The sequence below is a fragment of the Castanea sativa genome, chromosome 5 (assembly GCF_040712315.1).
Source record: "Castanea sativa cultivar Marrone di Chiusa Pesio chromosome 5, ASM4071231v1".
Lineage (NCBI taxonomy): Eukaryota > Viridiplantae > Streptophyta > Magnoliopsida > Fagales > Fagaceae > Castanea > Castanea sativa.
The window spans coordinates 54932776-54953302 of NC_134017.1; the positions used below are offsets into that span (position 1 = coordinate 54932776).

Consider the following 20527-nt stretch of genomic DNA (forward strand, 5'->3'; position numbering starts at 1 on the left):
ATTTTTTCCTTAAAAAGAACAGGCTTTTTTTTATATATATTTATATATTAATAAAATTAATATATTTATATCCTAATATATTTTATTTAAATTTTGTTTTTCTTGTCCTTTGAGATGTAAACTATCTAATTAAATTTTTATATTCAAATTTTACTAACGTCTCTTTTTTTAACATACAAACTGACTAATTTTTCTTTTTATTTTATCTTTCAGTTTTTATTTTTTTGATAAACCTTTAGTATTATTTTTTTGAAGTCTTTTGAAGTAGTAATACACAACTAAAAGGTTCAAAACACAAGATTTGGAGTAAAAATAAAACACATCCCATAAAAAAATAAAATAAAACGCAAGATTAAAAAAACATGTAGTAAAACCAAAATGTCAGCCCACAAGTCTAATTAACAGTGTCAACCACTGCCCATATTTAAAATACCTTATTAAAGAAAAAGCAATAAACCCAAAATACAAGAGTCAAGACTAGTGGCAGCAGAGGGAGAGTGTGTCAAAGAGAGAGCTATCAGATCTTAGATCAATGAAGAAAGACATCAGAGAGACGAAAAGAAACTCAGATTAGAGAGGAGAAGACCATAACTCAGTCGATTCTACTAGTGTGTGTGTGTGAACAATAAATCAGACGGAGAGGAAGTGGAGGTGCAATGCCAAGTCACCAACGGAAGGGATTCAAGTTGGGTCAGTAGTGACTAGTGGAGAGGAAGAGCGAGATTATGCAAATTGCTAAGGCAAAGCTAAGAGAGCAAGACAGAGAGAGAGAGATTATATGGGTAAAAAATTTTGGGATTTAAGGTTTTTGATTTGTAATTGTTTTAACATATCTTATAGTTAATTTTGTTTTGTTTAGAGGATAAATGACTTTATTTTTGGGATAATTGATTTTGTTTAGACCAGAAGATTTTCTTCTTGTTCTTAGGTCAATAGGATGGAGCAAATTTTATTTATTCCTTTATTTTTTACAGGATTCATTAGGGGCCAAAAATAATTTATTGATATGCTGGGACAAAGTTTAAAGTTTTAAACTATATGTATAGTACTCATTTTTTCTCCAAACTTTTGGGAGCCTTCTTCCATTAGGGGGCCTTAGGCCATTGCCTAATGGGCCTAATGGAGAGGCTGGCCTTGACGGTTTGCTAATTGTATTGTAACTATTTGTCAACTTGAGATGTATTTCTTAAATATAAATATTTGTAATTTTTTTTGGACAGTATTTGTAAGTTTTTTTTTTTTTTTTGATAACAGGAAATATTTGTAAGTTGAATCTGCTACTAAGTTATTGAGTAGTTTGCCTCAAGTTTCTTATAGTTTTTTTTTTTCTTACTAATTATCTACTTAGTAAAGTTATATTTTATGTTTTAAACTCTATAAGTTTAGTTATTTTTACCTTATTAAAAAAAAAAAGTTATTTTTAAAGGGATTTGGTTTTATTTCATATACTAATATTTATATTATGGCATACAATTTTTAAAAGTTCATATTCTTTAATTTTAATGGGAAAGAAGAATTTGAACAAATGACATATTGGCTATGAAAATTAAAAGTGTCAATTAAATTACAAAATTTTTCAATTGATTTAATTTAAAGTGTATTTAGAAAATGATTACAAGATAGCATTTTTTTTATTTTATTTTTTATGTACTATTCATATTACTTTTTATTCTAATTTTATTGCAAACCATTTAATTTTTAATTTTTTAAAATTAAGTTACAGCTATATTGCCATAATGATAACGATAACGATAATGATAATCCTGTTGTTTTATCGGTGAAATCCGAACCTATCCGCGAGCTTTGCAGCTGGAGGTAATATTGGAATTATGACACAGCCCTTGATTTGTGCACTTCTGGTATGATATGATTTTGAGGTTCTCTCTCTACCCCACAGCCCTCTAAACTTTTTTTTTTTTTTTTTTGTTGAGGGCCAGCATATCCTTATATCTTGGGAAGGGTGAATGCTCCTTAAAGATAATACCCGACACTTCTACTTCTCTCTCTTTAAAAGGCTGCCATGGATGGCAACATTAGTTGATTAGACTTGAGATTTATAAGATTCGCGTTTCTTGGTAGATACCAAAAAATCCTCAAAAGGAGTTTTGGTCCGTACCTTTTTCTCACTTGCATGCGGTCTCAATTCTTCAACCATTGATTAATGCCTATCGGTACATTGCATTAACTTATCTATGCATATCTCAAACACGCAAGAAAATGACTCGTGAATAATAACTGAAACAAAAACTAGCGAATGACTTGACTTTCAGAATTAACACTTAGCTACAGTCCCACCTTAAGAAAATCATGAAACAAACAACAAAAACTAGCAGCTAAAGTAAGTGAAATGAGCTTTTGATTCATCTGTAGTGGAGCCGTTGAACTCATCTTGTCGTGGTACCAAGATGGCTTCATCCTCTCACCATCATCCGGTTGTTTATCAGACACGGTTTTGTCATTTTTGGGTCCTGTTGTATTCAAACAAACAGGAGCTTCGAGATATGTAGAACTGTTCTGCTTGTTGTACATCTGGTTGCTTGTGCAGAGCCCAGAATTGCCTCTAATATCCAGCCTCTTCCCAAGCTTGTTAATGAACTCCTCTGAGAGTTGTACCTGCCCACTTAGCTGATTGTAGCTTAAGTTTAGCTGATCAAGATTTGGAAGTGCCCCTAAATTTGGAGGAATTGTCCCAGTGAGATTGTTGTTGTCTAGATCAAGAGCAGTGAGATTTTCCAATGTAGTTGTAGAGTTGGGTATTGGGCCTGTAAGCCCACACCCAGAGAAGCTCAGTGATTTGAGATTCCTAAGCGTCCCTATAAACAAAGGTATGCATGTATTTATAGGATTGTGATCAACAAGTAGATACTCCAAATGCTCCAATCCTGAGAGTGTTTCAGGGATTGGCCCATTGATAAAATTATGGCTCAAATCAAGCAAGGCCAAACTGTTGAGATTCCCTATATCTGGTGGAATCATTCCCACAAGCCTGTTTGAGCCCAAGTCAATCTTTTGCAGAACATGAAGCTGACCAAGAGAACTAGGCACATTCCCTTCAATTCCATTCCAACTTAGGTCCAATATGGTCAAACTCTTTAATCCTCCAATTTCCCCAGGGATTTCACCCCTTATATTGTTGTAACTCAAATCAAGTTGCTCTAGATTGACCATTCCACCAATCTTGCTAGGGATTTCTCCCTGTAGGTTGTTTTGGGCTAGGTTCAGGACACTTAAGCTTGTAATTTCTGATATACTAGAAGGAATTTCTCCGGAAAGGGTTGGATTGGAAACAAGAGCTAGATGTTCTAAGGAAGAGAATGCACCAAAAAATATGGTTGGAGAAAGAGTAAGTGGAGATGTTACAAAACAGTTGAATAAAGATAGGGTCTTTAGATAAGGTAGTTTGAGAAGGGATTCTGATAGATTAGCAGAGGATTTACAAGGTGGGGTTAGATTATCAGGGCCAATGTGGATCTTAGTGACATGAAAGACTGGAGGGTCTTGACCTATCTCACATTGCACACCAGGCCATGGAGTGTCAGTACATGGCTGTGGGTGCACTTGGGCCCAGCCAGGGTCCTCTAAAAGAGCACCCAAAACTTCAAATAGCCCCAAAAGTTCATCCTCTTCCATCACCAATATCTCACCCCCATTTGAATTACTGTTTTGTTCTGCAATCACCTCCCCTGCAAAAACAAGCAACCCTACAAACAAAAGACACACACAAGCCATGAAAGAAAGGTCAGAATACTAAGAGATGAAAGCCCAACAAAAAACCCACAACAAAAAATTTATGGAAGTTGTAGAAGATATATAATATCTAGAAACAAAGGGAACAAGTTCTGCTTTCTTTCTCACAAGCTTTCTCGAATGTTATTGATGGCGAAGAGGACGAAAGTAAAGGAATATCTATGCAGGAGCTCATGCTCATCTTTATGTCAGGGTCAAGGCTGCATTGAGCCTAAAGTTGTCGCCCTTTGCTTCCCACAATTGCAAGGGTAAGTATGACAGCGTTGTCTTGCATGAAAAATGTTGTGAGATGAGAGAAAGGAAACGGTTACTATAAGTAGAAAAGATTGTCAGACATGGTCAAATTGGGGATTTCAAAGAAGTGTAACATGACGGGGCATATCTATCTTCTCAGTATCTCTCTGGCCAACAAAACAGAACAATGATGCTTTTACAGTCTTACAGACTACACATTGTTCTCTCCCTCTCTCGGATTGAATGAAGCGTGAAGACCACCCTACTGGAATCTCAGCCAATAATATCGTTAATTGCCAAATATTCCACTATGTATTTCAAATTTTCTACTCTCAAATTTTGGCCGGTTCAAAAATGTTTAAGTTACACGTTATTTAATAAGTAAAAAAAAAGTAATATTAGTAGAGAACTAGTAAAAATTAATTACAACAACAATTTATAAAAATTTTATTTAATAATTTATGACTATAGCATAACTTAATTGTGTTCATACATATAAACTTGGATAAATAGTTGATTGATTCTAGCTTAGAGTTCAAGTATTATCTAAAGCTCGGGCTCAATTTTAGTGTGAGTTTAGATTAACATTAAAAAGAAATTTAGATCTCTTATTGATTTTATGTGAAATTAAATCAACTTTGATTAATTAATCAATTATGTATCCAATTCAATTCTGGTTAATTACCACAAATTAAAGCACATCATCAAATAAAATAATAAAGCAATAGGCACCCAATGACTCAACATGTAGTTACAATATATGTGAAAAACCTATGAATACATTCTCAAGGAAAATCACTATCTAACCCCAATAAAAATGTTACTATTAGAATTAAAGTATTACAACTAAAATATACTCATATTCCTAGGTGCTACCCAGTGTTATGTATAGATGTGATTCCACAATTTGCTCCAAACTACTTGAACTATTCTAATGTCAAATTTTTTCTCGTCTCCACGATATCAAGAACCACCTTAAAGATTTCTACTCTACTTTCAAAATACTAAGATTGGCTATGGCTTCCGCTTTGATCACCAACCAAAAAACTATTTCTAGAATTCACTTTTGTGTACTCCTAGTTTGCGGTGAAAATAATATCTAGGGGTTTCTTTGACATACATGGCTATATGTTTCAAAACCTTGTTGCAGTCAACTGTACGTGTCCTAATGTACTTACGCATGTAGATCATGATTTCCTAGACACTAATTGATTTAAACAACCTGCTTAAAAATCAGGATTCTTATGTCTCGATTGAGGATAAAAAATTTGATCTTGATTGATCGAAAAAAGATCAAGGGTCTGTCAAAGTTTGGATGAGTGCACAGATAAGAACAAGAAGAAGAAGACAGATGCAAGCATTGAAGTGAAGAATGTTTGAAGAGTTAGTTCAAGCAGAGAGGTAGAGCAATGGAACAGAGTGTTGGAAGAATAGCTTGCTAAACGACTGACTTGAGTTAATGAGTTCTAGTATACGACTTGTAGTTTAGTTTTAAGTTAATTGGAAGATGTATATAGGGACACGTGTAATACTGGGATTGGTTGAATTGGGTGTTAGAGAAGGATCCGTATAATGTGGAATTAGTTAGAGTTAGTTATTTTGCTTCCTGGTGTTAGTTCTAGTATATATATATATTGTACAATTAGTTTTGGTTCATTCAATGCAATTATAGAAATTCTTCAATCTTTTCTCTCCAGCTTATCTTCTCTCTTCCCTAGCTCTCTGTTTTTCTTATACGGTATTAGAGCTTTGTGTTTCTATCAGTGGCTAACCAAGATCAAACTTCTCAAACTTCATCTTCTCCATCCACTGCTCATCATGAGCTTTCTCCAATGGAGGACCCGAGGAGTCCATTTTTTCTGCACCATGGAGAGTCACCAGGTGCAATTCTTGTCACACAGCCCTTGACAGAAGACAACTACCCTGATTGGGCTAGGGCTATGCGTATGGCATTAGATGTGAAGAGTAAGCTAGGCTTTGTGGATGGCTCTATAATAGCTTCCATGGCCATTACACCTTTGGAAAAGATTGCTTGGTCAAAGAACAATTCCATGATTTCTTCATGGATATTGAATTCAGTCTCTCCTCACATCTCTAGAAGTGTGATTTACAGAAACACTGCAATGAAGGTTTGGAATTCACTAAAGAATCATTTCTTGCAAGCAAATGGTCCACGAATTTCACAACTCCAAAAGTAGATTTCAACAATCATGCACAGAGATGCAACAATGACTACTTTCTTCACTGATCTTCAAGCTTTTTGGGATCAATTGCTTAATCTCAGACCTTTACCATGTTGTTCTTGTGGTAAGTGTGTTTGTGGTGTGAATGACAAGATCACATTGTTTCATCATCAAGATTTTTTGATACAATTCCTCAATGGCTTGAATGAAGTCTATTCACAAGTTCAAACACAAATTTTGATGATGGAACCAAGTCCTTCAATTGACAAGGCTTTCTCTTTGGTAATACAAGAGGAAAGACAAAAGGCTTTAGGCTCCAATGGAGGGCCTTCAGTTGATACAACTACTCTTGCAGTCAAGACTCAAGAATTTAATCAAGTTGGGAAGAACACAAAAGGAAAGGGTAGACCTATCTACAGTCATTGTGGCAAGGCTAGTTATTTTATGGAGAAATGCTACAAGCTAATTGGTTTCCCACCAGGGTATAAGCAAAAGGGCAAGGTATCCATGGCTAATCAAGTGTCTTAATGGTGATTCTGGTCAATTTGAGATTGCATCACAGTCAGGGTCTTTTCCTTTCACATCTGAACAATGCCAGAAGCTGTTATCTTTGTTGAGCTCTCATGCATCATCTTCTGCCACTCCTGATGCCATCCACTTAACAAATTCAGCACTATCAAGTATTTCTTGTGCCTCTTTCCAGGATTCTACTTGTCTTAGTTTGAAGAAGTCAATCTTTACTGAAAATCCTTCAAACAAAACAGCTTACAATGAAGAAACTTGGGTTCTTGACACAGGGGCTACTGACCACATTATTCATTCCATTGCTTTGTTTACTAAGATCACTAATTCAATCTCTTCTTTTGTGCATTTACCTAATGGTGAAAAAGTCCTTGCCACACACATAGGCATAGTCCAGGTCACTGCATCCTTAATTCTTGAGGATGTCATTTGTGTTCCAGCCTTTTCCTTCAATCTGATTTCAGTAAGCAAATTAACCAAGTCTTTGTCATGTTGTTTGGTTTTCCTTTCAAATTATTGCTTCATACAGGACCTTACTTGCTAGAAAATGATTGGATTGGGTAAGCTTCATAACAATCTGTACCTGCTGCAAGACTCAGTCAATTGCAAGTCCATTTCAAAAGCTTCTACAATCCTAGAGTTAGTTTTGAAGTCTTTTGTTAATTCTGTCTCTCATGTTCCCATTGTGCATCTCATATGTCTTCTTTTCATTCAAATAAAGACTGTGTTGTTTGTCCAATTGCAAAGCATAAATGTTTACCTTTTCCCAACTCCAATCACTTATCTGATCATGCATTTGATATGATTCATTGTGATGTATGGGGACCTTTTGCCAAAGCAACTCATGATGGTTTTAAATATTTTCTTACCATTGTAGATGATGCTACAAGATCCACATGAGTTTACCTAATGAAATCTAAATCAGAAACTAGGCCTTTGCTGACTTCATTTTATAAAATGATACATACTCAATTTCACACTAATATCAAAGTGTTTAGAACTGATAATGCTCAAGAGTTTTTCCTTAAAGATTTTTATGCTCAACATGAGAATCTTCATCAACAATCCTGTGTTGCTACTCCACAGCAAAATTCAATTGTGGAAAGAAAGCATCAACATATCTTAAACATTGCAAGGGCATTGAAATTTCAGTCTAACATACCATTTTATTATTAGGGAGATTGTGTTTTGACAGCAATTTACATCATAAATAGGGTGCCTAATGTTGTTTTGGATCATAAAACCCCTTTTGAGAAGCTTTATAAAAAGGTTCCTTCCTATCATCACTTAAAAGTTTTTGGTTGCCTTTGTTTTGCTTCCACATTAGCTCATAATAGGTCTAAGTTCTCACCTACGTCAATTCCTTGTATTTTCCTTAGTTACCCTTTTGGTGTTAAGGGTTACAAGTTGTTAAGCTTGATCACAAAACAAATTTTCATTTCAAGGGATGTTTCTTTTCATAAAACTATTTTCCCTTTTTCATTTTCTTCAGCCTGTTCACCACATACTTCCATTCCACTTCCTCGTATCTGTCCTAATGTGGCTATTCCACATGATCCTATGTTTTCAAAACCCCTTACACCTTCTTTAGATGTTCCCTCTTCTAATTCTGGTCCTCATTAGGTATCTAATCCAATTTTAGATTCTGGTATATCAGATTCTATCATACCATAACCCATCATACCTGCTTTTGGTTCTTCTGATCCTGTCTTACCAGATTCCGCAGTACCTGGTCCTTTACCCCCTTCTCAAGGGCCACATATAGTTCAACCTGCTACTCTTCCTTCCCTGAAAAGGTCATCCAGGCCCACCGAACCACCTTCCTATTTGCAAGGCTGCAAATGCAGCAACATCATGTCTACTGATCTTTCCTAATCCACTTCACACAGCAAGTCAGGTACTTCCTTAGTCCCTACCAAATATCCTCTTTCAGATTATATTGATACTTCACAAATCTCTCCTTCATATGCAAATTTTTGTTCTATCGTCACCTCTATTCCTGAACCAAGATTCTATCATGAGGCTGTTAAGGATCCTAAATGGAAAGAAGCCATGAATGTTGAAATAGATGCTTTGGTTTTTAACAATACTTGGTCCCTTACTCCCTTGCCTCCCAATAAAAAAGGCAATTGGTTGTAAATGGGTTTATAGGGTAAAATACAAGGTTGATGGCTCTGTGGAAAGATATAAGGCTAGACTAGTTGCTAAAGGTTTCATTCAACAAGAGGGGCTGGATTTTACTGATACTTTTTCACCAATTGCAAATTAACTATTGTCAAGACACTTCTTGCCATATCAGCTGTGAAAGGTTGGCATTTGGTGCAATTAGATGTCAATAATGCATTTTTGAATGGTAATCTGCATGAGGAGGTGTACATGCAACTCCCTCAAGGCTTTCACAGCAAAGGGGGGAATGTTGTTTGCAAATTGAACAAGTCTTTATATGGGCTTAAACAGGCTTCAAGGCAGTGGAATGCAAAGTTTTGTGTTGTCATTAAGCATCATGGTTTCAAACAGCCTAAAGCTGACTACTCTTTATTTACATAGAAGTTCAATGATTCATTCATAGCTTTGGTGGATTATGTTGATGATATCCTTATAGCTAGCAACAATGTTCAAGTAGTTGAGGAGCTTAAGACTTTGTTATATTTCAAACTTAAGGATCTTGGAGGTTTAAAGTACTTTCTTGGACTTGAGATAGCTAGATCAAACAAGGGTATCACTTTGTGTCAACAAAAGTATGCTTTGAAGGTATTTAAGGATGCTGGAATGTTAGCTTGTAAGCCTAGCAAGGTGCCAATGGAGCAGAATTTGAAGTTAAGCAAGTTTCAAGGAAAATTGTTAGCTGATCTTGGAGTGTACAGAAGGTTAGTGGGCAGATTGCTTTATCTGACTATTACTAGGCCAGATGTTGCATATCCTGTTCACAAATTAAGTCAATTCATGTCAAAACCTAGGAAGTCTCACCTAGATGCTGCATATAAAGTGCTCCAATACATCAAGAGTTGTCCTGGTCAAGGTGTTTATCTGTCAGCTACATCAGATTTCCATTTGAAGGCCTACATAGATGCTGATTGGGCCTCTTGCATTGATACCAGGAGGTCAACCATAGGATATTGCATTTTTTTTGGGTGATTCTCTCATATCATGGAAGTCCAAGAACATTCCATAGTGTCTAAATCTTTTGTTGAAGCAGAATATAGGGCAATGGCTGTTACTATGTGTGAAATGACTTGGTTGTTGGCATTATTGAAGGATTTAGAGATTTATCATCCTCAACCTGCTCTATTGTTTTGTGACAATCAAGCTACTATTTACATTGGGGAAAATCCAATGTTTCACTAAAGGACCAAGCATATAGATGTGGACTGCCATGTAGTAAGAGATAAGGTGCAAGATAATGTTGTTAGGCTGCTCTTTACTCCTACACATTCATAGTTGTCTGATTTACTTACAAAAGCTCTCAACAATCAACAATTAAGACACTTATTAGGCAAGATGAGTGTGGTGAACATACATAGTTTAGCTTCTCATCTTAAGGGATAATGTCAAAATTTGGATGAGTGCACAGATAAGAACAAGAAGAAGAAGACAAATGCAAGCATTGAAGTGAAGAATGTTTGAAGAGTTAGTTCAGGCAGAGAGGCAGAGCAATGGAACAGAGTGTTGGAAGAATAGCTTGCTAAACGACTGACCTGAGTTAATGAGTTCTAGTATACAACTTGTAGTTTAGTTTTAAGTTAATTAGAAGATGTATATAGGGACACGTGTAATACTGGGATTGGTTGAATTGGGTGTTAGAGTAGGATCCGTATAATGTGGAATTAGTTAGAGTTAGTTATTTTGCTTCCTGGTGTTAGTTCTAGTATATATACATATTGTACAATTAGTTTTGGTTCATTCAATGCAATTACAGAAATTCTTCAATCTTTTCTCTCTTCCCTAGCTCTCTGTTTTTCTTATAGGGTCAATCGAAATTCATGTGATATCCTTTTTTTGAGCCAAGTCTTGGACTAAAACTTTTACTTGATATTTTACACTTACAACTCACAACAAAATACATTGATAATTTGATATAGATTTGCCAACACCAAACCTAACAAGCGTTTTACTGGTTTGCTAATATTAATTTGTTAAAAATAGGTAAAAGTATAATTATATCTAACAAAAAGTAAGGTTTTAAAAAAGTTATATATTCAAATAAACTAAAAAATTAAAAGAAAAGAAATCCAAATGCACACTTAATTTAACAGACTAGACCGAATTAATTCTAGGGAAATTACATTTGACAATCATTTTGCACTCTCACTGTGCGACTAGAAAATTTTGAATTTTTGAGTTATCTTAGACAACTTAAAGTTATGACTTTTTTTGTATCAAAAAAAGTTATGACATGTGCGTATTCTTTTAAATACTCCCAAAACTATAACAAAATTTAGGTTAAAATATAGTTTACACCCTTTGGGCTCGCTCTAAATATGCCCCTTGACATTTAAAACTTGCATAATGATATCATTGTGCCTTTTTTGTTATGGTTTAGTAACATTGTCGCTGTTAAATTGACCAAAAGATGACAACATTTTTTTTTTATGTTCAAAATGATCATTTTTGGTGGATTAACGAAAAGATTCTAGAAGATGTTGATGGAAGGGGCACATCAATGATAATGTTGTAATACTTAAGGGTGTAAATTACAAATTCATAGTCAAATTAAGAAACCGATTTAGAAATAATGACCCTAAACTTGAAGGGTTATATAGTATTTTAGCCTAAAATTAAATATGTTAGAAATACTGAATTAAATAGTATTGTATTTCTCAAGTAAAATAATATACATGAGTGCCTTTATATAGGAGGCATATGAGTGCTGTATAAGTAAATATGAGTGCAGTACAAGTAGTACAGTGTGTAGTACAAGTAAGTGATCTAAATGGGCCAAGCCCACATATGAGTGTACGTTAACAAAATAAAAATTCCTTAATGCCATCAGTAGCTAGGCATAAACTTTAGGTGAAAAATCTGGCTTGTGATGGTTTTTATATCAAAGCATGGTTTCCAAATAATGATTGGTGGTTCTTTGCAAGAGTATTGAGAAAGCATGGTTCGGTTGGAAGCCATTCTTGGGGATCATGCACAAGAATGGTTAAGTTCTATTTATGAAAGGTTGGAAATTACTGTGGCAGACACATTGAACTTGAAGAATTCTTTGGTAGATGTACCTTACAGAAGACTGAAGAGTTGGCTACATCAGTGGACATGAAAACTGATATTGTCAAAAGGGCAACAAGATGCTTCAAAATTTAATTGGTTTTGTTGAAAAGTGCAATTTATAGGTTTCTTAGTGGAAGAGAAGTGTCCACAAAGGTTAAGTTTCGGGGCTATTCATGTGCTACATGGGGAAAAGATGACTATATCTTATCGAGTATACCAAATGTTGGCCGAGTACTTAAGTGGAAGAAGATCAAAATGCTAATAGAAAAAACATTTCTTTGTGGAATGCCTTAAAGAAGGATTGAAGGAATTGTTCCTTCTTTGCAACGCAGCTTGCGTGCGTTGCTAGAGACTCCTAGCTTGAAAAATATAAAACGCACTAAAACTGTGAGATTATGTGAAATAGTTCAGTTATTTGATGTTGGACATCAAGTAGATGTTAGAGGAAGACAAGTTATTCAACTTTCTATCGGTCAAGTTTACAGTCTTGGGGATATATGGAATTACCAATGCAAGTGGTCTGTTGTTTTCCACTTCAATGCATGCAGAAAATGATTTGATTGATTTCAGACGTGAGAATTCATTTGAGACTGGTGATCCTAATTTAAGCCTAATTCAATGGACATTTGTTGGTTTGATTTTTGTTCAAGTTGGGTTGAACTCATCACATTATTTTCTGATCTTGTTTAACATGGGTGCTACTCATAATTTCGTCACTAAGAAAGTGTTTGCTACACTTGGGGTTCAAGTCAACAAGTGTCCAAGCAAAGTGAAGGTTATAAAATCACAACTACAAATAATTTATGGTATTGCTTATGAAGTGCAATTTTGAGTTAGAAATTTGCTTGGCAATGTTGATTGCTTTGTGGTTTGGTTGGAGGATTTTGAAGCCATATTGGGTATTGACTTCTTAATTAGTGAGCAAAGGCAGTAATCCAATAATTTTCTTGGTGGAATAATGATCATGGATGAAAAGTATCCCTGTTTTGTGTCTGCACATTGAATGGGGAATTTGGGACAGGAAAGCAAAAGTGAAGGGAGCTTATGTTATGGTGATTGATAATGTGTTGACAAATGAGACCCTACCAATGAGGATGTTCGCCGTTTTTAATGGGTGATTTGTTAGACCCTTGATCTTCGAGATTGGTGATTTCATGGGGTGGCACCTTTCACCTATGCCAATCACACTAGCCTATAGGCATGTGAGAGGCATGCCATAGACTGAGCAAGTTGTTTTCGGCAGCAACAAGTTGTGATGTCCCTCCTTGTGTTGCATGCTTACATAAGTTGGCTATCTTGGCATAGTGATCGTGGTTCTGTGATTATGTTGGAATCGTGATCATGACCATGTAAGTTACATACAAGTGTATCTTTTGTTGGCAATATGTGTAGTGGTGTGTCCTAGAGGGCTTGGCAGTTTGCAGGCTAATATGCAATGACTGTGCTATTAATGTACAGGACAGGGTTGGACTGCCTTAGTGAGTGGCATGTTGTGTTAATCTAGGAAAAGCATGATTGGGCTGCGGTTTGCTTGACAAAAAGTGACTAGGTTCCATATAGGTGGTGATTATGTTTAACTGCTATGTGGCCACCTTTTAAGATGGCACTAGCACGAGCTAAGCCCTCTATTTGGTATCTGTTTGAAAATAATTTATCTAGTTTTTTTCTTGAAAACATTTTGCTAAAAGTGTGGTAAAGTATATTTATACTTTAAAAAACATAAGAAAAATTGAGGTTTTAAAAAGTTATATATAAAGGTTAAAAGCTAAAAGCTAATGCTACAAACTGATACTAAACTCGCTCTTAGTATGCATGAACCATAGCTGAGTATAGTATAGGGTAGTTTGTTTGGACTATTAAGAGGACACGCATTGGACACGTGTTATGTAGGAGGCAATATCATGGTAGAGTAATTACCAAGTAGTTACTTTTCAGGTTTGGTCTTGTTGATTCTAAGACAGTTAGCAGTTGTCCCAAGGGAAGTCCCAGATGGCAGTTATCAAGTAATTGCTATTGACGGTTATTTCCTGCATGTGATCCTTTTAAAGATGTACAGGGTGTGATCAATGGTATGTGAAAAAGAAAAAACATGTGTGTTGTGGGATAACAGTTTTTGTGTGTACTTTGTAGCCTCGAAGGTTGATTTTGATTAAGGCATATATATCCCGAGTGTTAGTATTTTCTTGTAAATTCATACAAACCGTTGTTTAGTTCTTTTGTTTGAGTATTAGATTGTTGCCCGAGAGACATATAGTAAGGTTTAGTTAAGTGTAATCATAGTACAGAAATTTTGGTTTAAAAAAAAAATGTTGTGACAAGAAGTTTGATGCATACAATATTCAAGAATTTACAACTTGGTTCCTGCAAGAACTAAAATAACACAAATTGATGTGATGAAAGCTGTAGCTCAAGAAAATTCTTCACAAATTGGTCGTATTTCAACTTCAAGCAAACGTTTAAAAGATTTTTTTTTCTTCTGAGGAAAGATAATAATTTTTTAGATAACAATGATTATCATTTTTTAAGCATGTATGTATTAGTCAAAAAATATTTAATCGTAACCCGAGTCAAACACAGTGATTTTCATTAAATTTTTCATCAATCATACGATCCTTATGCCTTGTAAAATAATAATCTTTGAACCAAAATCATGAATCCAAAATTTGGACCATAAATCATGGCATTCCTTCCGTGATCAGAGCTATATACTAACTCCGCACACGAAGCACGTCTTTGTCTAGATCGCTGTCTTTGGAGTATTCCTCTCGTTATTACAAATATAAATATGATTAATGGGTTAGTAATAATTGATTCTTAAAATAAAAGGGTTAATAATAATCAAATAGGATTCGCAATCGTATCAATGTATCATGCAAGAGTGAGAGAAAAGCAACCAATCAGAAAGTGCCACCATTGTTTTCATGTTGCACGCCATGAGTTTTTGTTCCCTGAAGCTGTAATAGAAAAATAAGAGAGCAAGCCAGAGACACTGGACAGGGAGATCAAGCAAGATTTTTCTGTTTTTCAACACACCCACAGGATAAAAAGTGAGTTTCGGACACAAGCAAAAGACCAAACTAATGAGATGATTTCTCAATATTATATGTGTGTATAAATACATAAATTATTGTATGATGACGAAAATTTAATTTTCCATGTCTCAGAAATCTTAAAAGAGTTATGTCAACATCTTTGATCAACCATATACGTGTCCACAATCAAGCTTGATTTAACTGGGACCCAACACTTGGCGGTTATGCACAAGAGATCCACTAATTAATTGTTGGTCCCAATTTTACGTAGAGTGATATATGTGTAAGACCATGTGTAAGACTGTGAATTAAAGCTAAGCACTGGCCCCCAACCCCATCATAATAAGCCTAAGATCAGGGAGGTTTTGCAAGACTTTCATAGAAGATACCATCCTCTTATTTTGCATTATTGGATTTTGATATAATCATGAATGGAAACACTTGTAGAGACAAAGACATGCCATGAGAGCTATAACTCATCTTAGTTGGTAATCATCTTCAAACCTTTCATCAATGAGTAAAAGACTGCACAAAAACCTCTTACCTATACATAGTTATATACTTCACAATCACCACTTAGGCGTTTATGTGATCTAAGAATGATGTTTTTATCCTCATGGAGTTCTTATATGTTAGATGATCATAGAAACAATTATTTTGATCCAAGGAACACTCTCTTTCTAACATCCAAATTCATATTCTATTTATGTGTCAAATCTTAATTGAATTTTAATACTCTCACGTGGATCCGCACATGTATTTGAAAAAATTAAAGTTTGATCAACAATTGACACATAAGCAAGATGTAAATTTGAATATAAGAAAAAGCGTCCTTAGTATTTCTCAATCATCAATAGTTGACACATAAACAAGTTGTAAATTTGAGCATGAGAAAAAGTGTGTCCCTAGCATTACTTGATCATCATAAGAAATGGTTTTGCATGACAAGTACTCATCCCTATTACGTGGGTCTTACTCTTAAAGAATAACAAGTACTAATTAGGAGTCTTAACGTATATGTTTCGTGGAACAATTAGCAGGTGATCCAAAATTAGGGAAAACCTTAAGTGGCATATCAGGGTGACAGCACAAAATGTTAATGAAATGCATAACTGCCCCGTGTCATCATGCTGCCGTGTTGTGATGACTTGGCATTTGCTCTTTGACTTACTTTAAGATTTGGCTTATTTAGCTGTCAATTACAACCACTCTGGCTCCATAGACAAACTATCACCACAATTCTTTTGGCTGTTTCCATTCTTCCATGTAATATTTAGCCTTTTATATTCTTATACTCGTTTTATTAAATCTGTTTTTTTATTTACTTTTATGTGTTAAAATGTAGATATTTTTATATTAATTATAAATTATTGATATAAAATAATAGATGTAAAGGAGGGTGAAAGAATATTTTTCTCTAATATAATTAGATTTGACATAATTTTAAAACCAAAACGTCAGTCATGTGATAATTAATTTTATTATCGAATTAGGGCATTAATTGATTTCTTTTTAATGTAGATGTACACAAGATTTGAATTTAATCCAAGTCTTTTATTCATCCAATTTTTTTTTTCCAATTTAATTAATTCAAATCCACTTAAAAATTACAATATTATTCTTGAGAAGCTACGGAAATGGCCAAAATTGTTCTGCCAATAGCCATTATCAAAACCAAAACATAAAAAAAGTTGGTGAGGACATGGTAGTAAATTCGGAGTTTAGAAGAGGTTATATTTGTAATTGATGTGATTCAATTATTTGGCACCCTAATCACCCCTATATAATTCTTCTTCGTACTTCCACCTACTTCAAATTTATATACCAAAAAATTCCCTTAGCAAGGGAGCTCTAACTTCTAAGCCCCACTTACCCCACAAACCCTCTAGTCTTAACCTCTTCCTTTTCTTCTAAACATGGCCAAAACACCAGTGGAAGATTCAATTAAACCGTACAATTCTTCCAAAGATTATCCTCAAAAAGCCAAGGGTTTGTCTTTCTATGCCTCTCTTTTCTCCATTTTTATTTACATTTCCGTCTTATATATCTTCAACTTGTCTCCTTCCACTCTCTTCTACACCACCAAGTTTTGGTTTTTCCTTTCCAACACTCTCATACTCATCATTGCCGTTGACTATGGAGCCTATTCCTCATCCAAAGAGAAGCAAGACCTTTACCAAGAGTACGTGATGCGTACCCAACTGAAAAATTTTCCATCCTTCGTTTCACAAAACCCGGAAACTCCTAAGCAAAACACTCCTAAGCAAAAGGTCGATAATTTTCAAGAAAAGAAAGTAGTACATGTTTTTCCTGGAAGAAACTTGCAAGTTGTTATCAAAAGTGATTCCGAAAAGCCTAATGAAGATTTACGAGAAAAGATTAAAGCAAAAACTTATCGTCGAAGTAAGTCGGGGCAAGCCAAAAGGGTGGTGATAGACGAGGGCAAGAACATTATTATAAGGAGTTCAGAGACTGAAAAGAATGAAGAAAATGAGTTTTCAACTATGTCGGATGAGGAACTGAACAGAAGAGTAGAGGAGTTTATTCAGAGGTTTAACAGAGAAATTCGACTTCAATCCACTGGCTAGAAACTTCAGCCAAAGTTTAAAAAATAAAAATTAAAACCTCCAAATATGAATGTAGATATTAAAGTAGGAGAACACAGCTTGCTGCGTTTTTGTAATGTTGTTGTTTGTGTCTTTTTCCTTTCTCTTTACTTGTCTTTTACTTTCTCTTTTTTTTTTTTGAATGGTTAGCGTAAACAACGATTCGGACTTTTGCATGTAGAAATATCTCGCTCTATATAAAAAATTTCTGCTTTTGTTGCTATTGTTGTTGTTGTTGTTGTACATGTCCCGAGTCCTGACTTTACTGAATTTTTAAAAAAAAATTTCTTATGCTAAGAGACTTGTAGATTTAATCAACACATGCTAGAAATATACTTGAACACCAATAAGCCATAAATATGGGTATTTATTCTTACATATTCTCTATTCTACATCATCCGTCATCCATCTTCATTTTAAAATAAAGATTAATAGAAATTGTGTACATAGCATGTGAAATAATGAACGTTGTGTGATCATAATGTACATTAACAAGTGTATGAGAATAATTTTCCTAAGAATATTTAAGGTTTAAGGGCAAATTTTTAGATGCCATGAACAAATTTTAAAAAAAATTAATAGCACAAGCAACACTGGTAAGTCCTTTTTTTCTCATGCTCTCACTTTCTTCTATGGGACAAGCCACTCTAATCTCTAAATAATAGTATGAAATATAGGCTTGTTTAAGTGCGGAGATGAATTTGTCAAGAGTCTTAGAATTTAATTGATGTTTTCTAGTGTTTCCAATAGAGAAGGGCAAAATCAAATCCCACTTTCCCATTGTAAATATCGAAATTTTAAAGGGGAAAAAGAGAATGACACTACAAAAATATAGAACTATCCCAGCACTTCAAAAATGATATTGTAGCTCCTGAAAGCACCAGTAGGTACATCATTTAAAGCGCCGCTATAGACCATATCTATTGTGGTGCTTTCAAAAGCACAAGTTCAAGTGACCTATAGCGGCGTTGTTTAGAAACACCGGTATAGACTTACTTGAGGGTTTATAAAAGAATTATATGGAATGAAATGCGTAACTTGCAAAAGAAAGGCACAGAACTTAATGATAAATTTTATATTTTTCCAATAATTCCTGGGAGTTTGTAAAAGTAAAATAAAAAGAAAAAATATTTGATTTTACTATCACTTGCTTCAGGTTTTTTTCCCCTTAAAATTAGGAAAAATCAATATTTTACCTTAATTTCATTGAAGAAATGATTATTTCTTTTTTCTTTTGAGAAGAATTACTAAGGGTGAGTAGAATAATATTACAGTTCATTTCTAAGTATTTCATTCCTTTCCTCCTACTAAACTCTCAAACATGAAATTGTACGTAATGTTCATTAAAAATCTCTTGCAATCTGCTATTCTATTCTTTTCTTGTCTCCAATACAATATAGGAAAACATTTATTTATTATGGATCATAGATAAAAAAAAATAAAAAAAGGTAATAATTAGTGCGCATACAATATTATACATAAAGTATATATAGTCACTTTTTTTTTCTTTTTCTTTTTTTTTTTTTGGGTATTGAACTCGACCTGAAGTAAATTAAGATTTCTAACTTCAAGTTGCGAGTTATAGGCAGAAAAGCGAGTATATAATTTTTTTTGCAATATTGTATATGAAATAAGCATCACTAAAAAAAATTACCCTATCACGCATTAAAATTTAAAATAAGGTCCAAGCCCAGCTAGCAAAAAGATAGAAATATGACAACAAGCCATAATAGGACAACCAAGTACGTCAATTTAACCCCCTCAAAAAAAAAAAAAAAAAAAAAAAAAAGTACGTCAATTTAACTTTACACTGCATCAAATCGAGATCTTCTATTTTTTTTTTCTTCTTTTTTTCTTTTTTTGAGAAAAAATCAAGATCTTGACAAAGGCTATAAAATCCAAATATAAATATATTTATTATAATTATTATGTCATTCGAAGTTGCGAACTCGTTTCCACAATCTGAAAATTTAGTTAAAGGATATATGTGGGGAAACTTGTATTTTAACTCACACTTATTGGTATTTTAGCAAAAATATCTAAGGTTTAAATGCTCTTATACCAATTATGGGTGAATTATAAAAAATAAAAATAAAAGGAATTTCTTTTTTATAAACAGAATAGAATTTTAATTAAAAAAATTTACCAATTAAGCTAATTGAAACCCACAAATATGTACAATTTTTCAATAATTATATTTGAATATTTTATAAAAATAATTATGATATAATGTGTTGCCAGCATAATTTTTATTTGCACGTGTATATAGCATGTAATTTTGTGATATTCCAGATATCACCATCCAAAACCAAATTTATCTTTAATTTCCCCTATCCTTTGCCCTCATTTAATAACATAAATTATTAGTTAAAAGTCTTATAATTTAAATGCATTTTTTAAAATATTTTTAATGAAAATGTCCAAAGTTTAAATCACCCTTACCAACTATATATCAAATTGTTTAACAAAAAGTGTTGATTAATTAATAATAACAGTACAGTATAGCAAAAGTTTATGTAAGCCAAAAAATATGTACGCCAAAAAAAAAAAAATTTGTTAAAGCTTGCATGTTCTTATATTATATCTATTGCAGTATAATAATTCATAATAACAATACTGTGTTGTATCTTTGACTTTAACATCTTTTTTTAGAGAGATATGATATGTTCGTATCTTTGACTATACTGCAAAAATAGCTTTTTTTTATGAGGGTAACTTTACCTTAGTTTGCGTTTGATATATCAATAAACATGCAAAATTTATTTCACGTAGGTCAAAAAATTTCATTATAAAATATGTTCGGTTTTTTTTTTTTTTTTTAAATTGTGTTTGTTACTATTTAAAACTTTTACTAAAAAATAATTATGCTATTATAAATATGTATTTTTTTTTTAATTGTGTCTGTTACTATGTTAGGAATGATATAAGCATATGGATAATAATTGTTGTATTAAGATTTAGTTAGTTAGTTACAATTTCAAGCATGTTAATC

General features: G+C 33.7%; 3 protein-coding genes across 3 annotated transcripts; 2 read left to right on the top strand and 1 right to left on the bottom strand.

Annotated features, from left to right (window-relative positions):
* Positions 1–2277: 2277 nt before the first annotated feature.
* On the bottom strand, positions 2278–3787 carry LOC142637256 (uncharacterized). Its single transcript, XM_075811537.1, has one exon. It carries the CDS (start codon positions 3727–3729, stop codon positions 2284–2286), a length of 1446 nt encoding a protein of 481 aa, XP_075667652.1. The 5' UTR covers positions 3730–3787; the 3' UTR covers positions 2278–2283.
* A 295-nt stretch (positions 3788–4082) lies between these two features.
* On the top strand, positions 4083–6179 carry LOC142635429 (uncharacterized). Its single transcript, XM_075809584.1, has 2 exons — positions 4083–4140; positions 5746–6179. Exons 1-2 carry the CDS (start codon positions 4083–4085, stop codon positions 6177–6179), a joined length of 492 nt encoding a protein of 163 aa, XP_075665699.1.
* Positions 6180–16845: 10666 nt separating this feature from the next.
* On the top strand, positions 16846–17719 carry LOC142635430 (uncharacterized). Its single transcript, XM_075809585.1, has one exon. The coding sequence runs from the start codon at positions 16846–16848 to the stop codon at positions 17515–17517; it is 672 nt and encodes a 223-aa protein (XP_075665700.1). The 3' UTR covers positions 17518–17719.
* The last annotated feature ends 2808 nt before the right edge of the window (positions 17720–20527 follow it).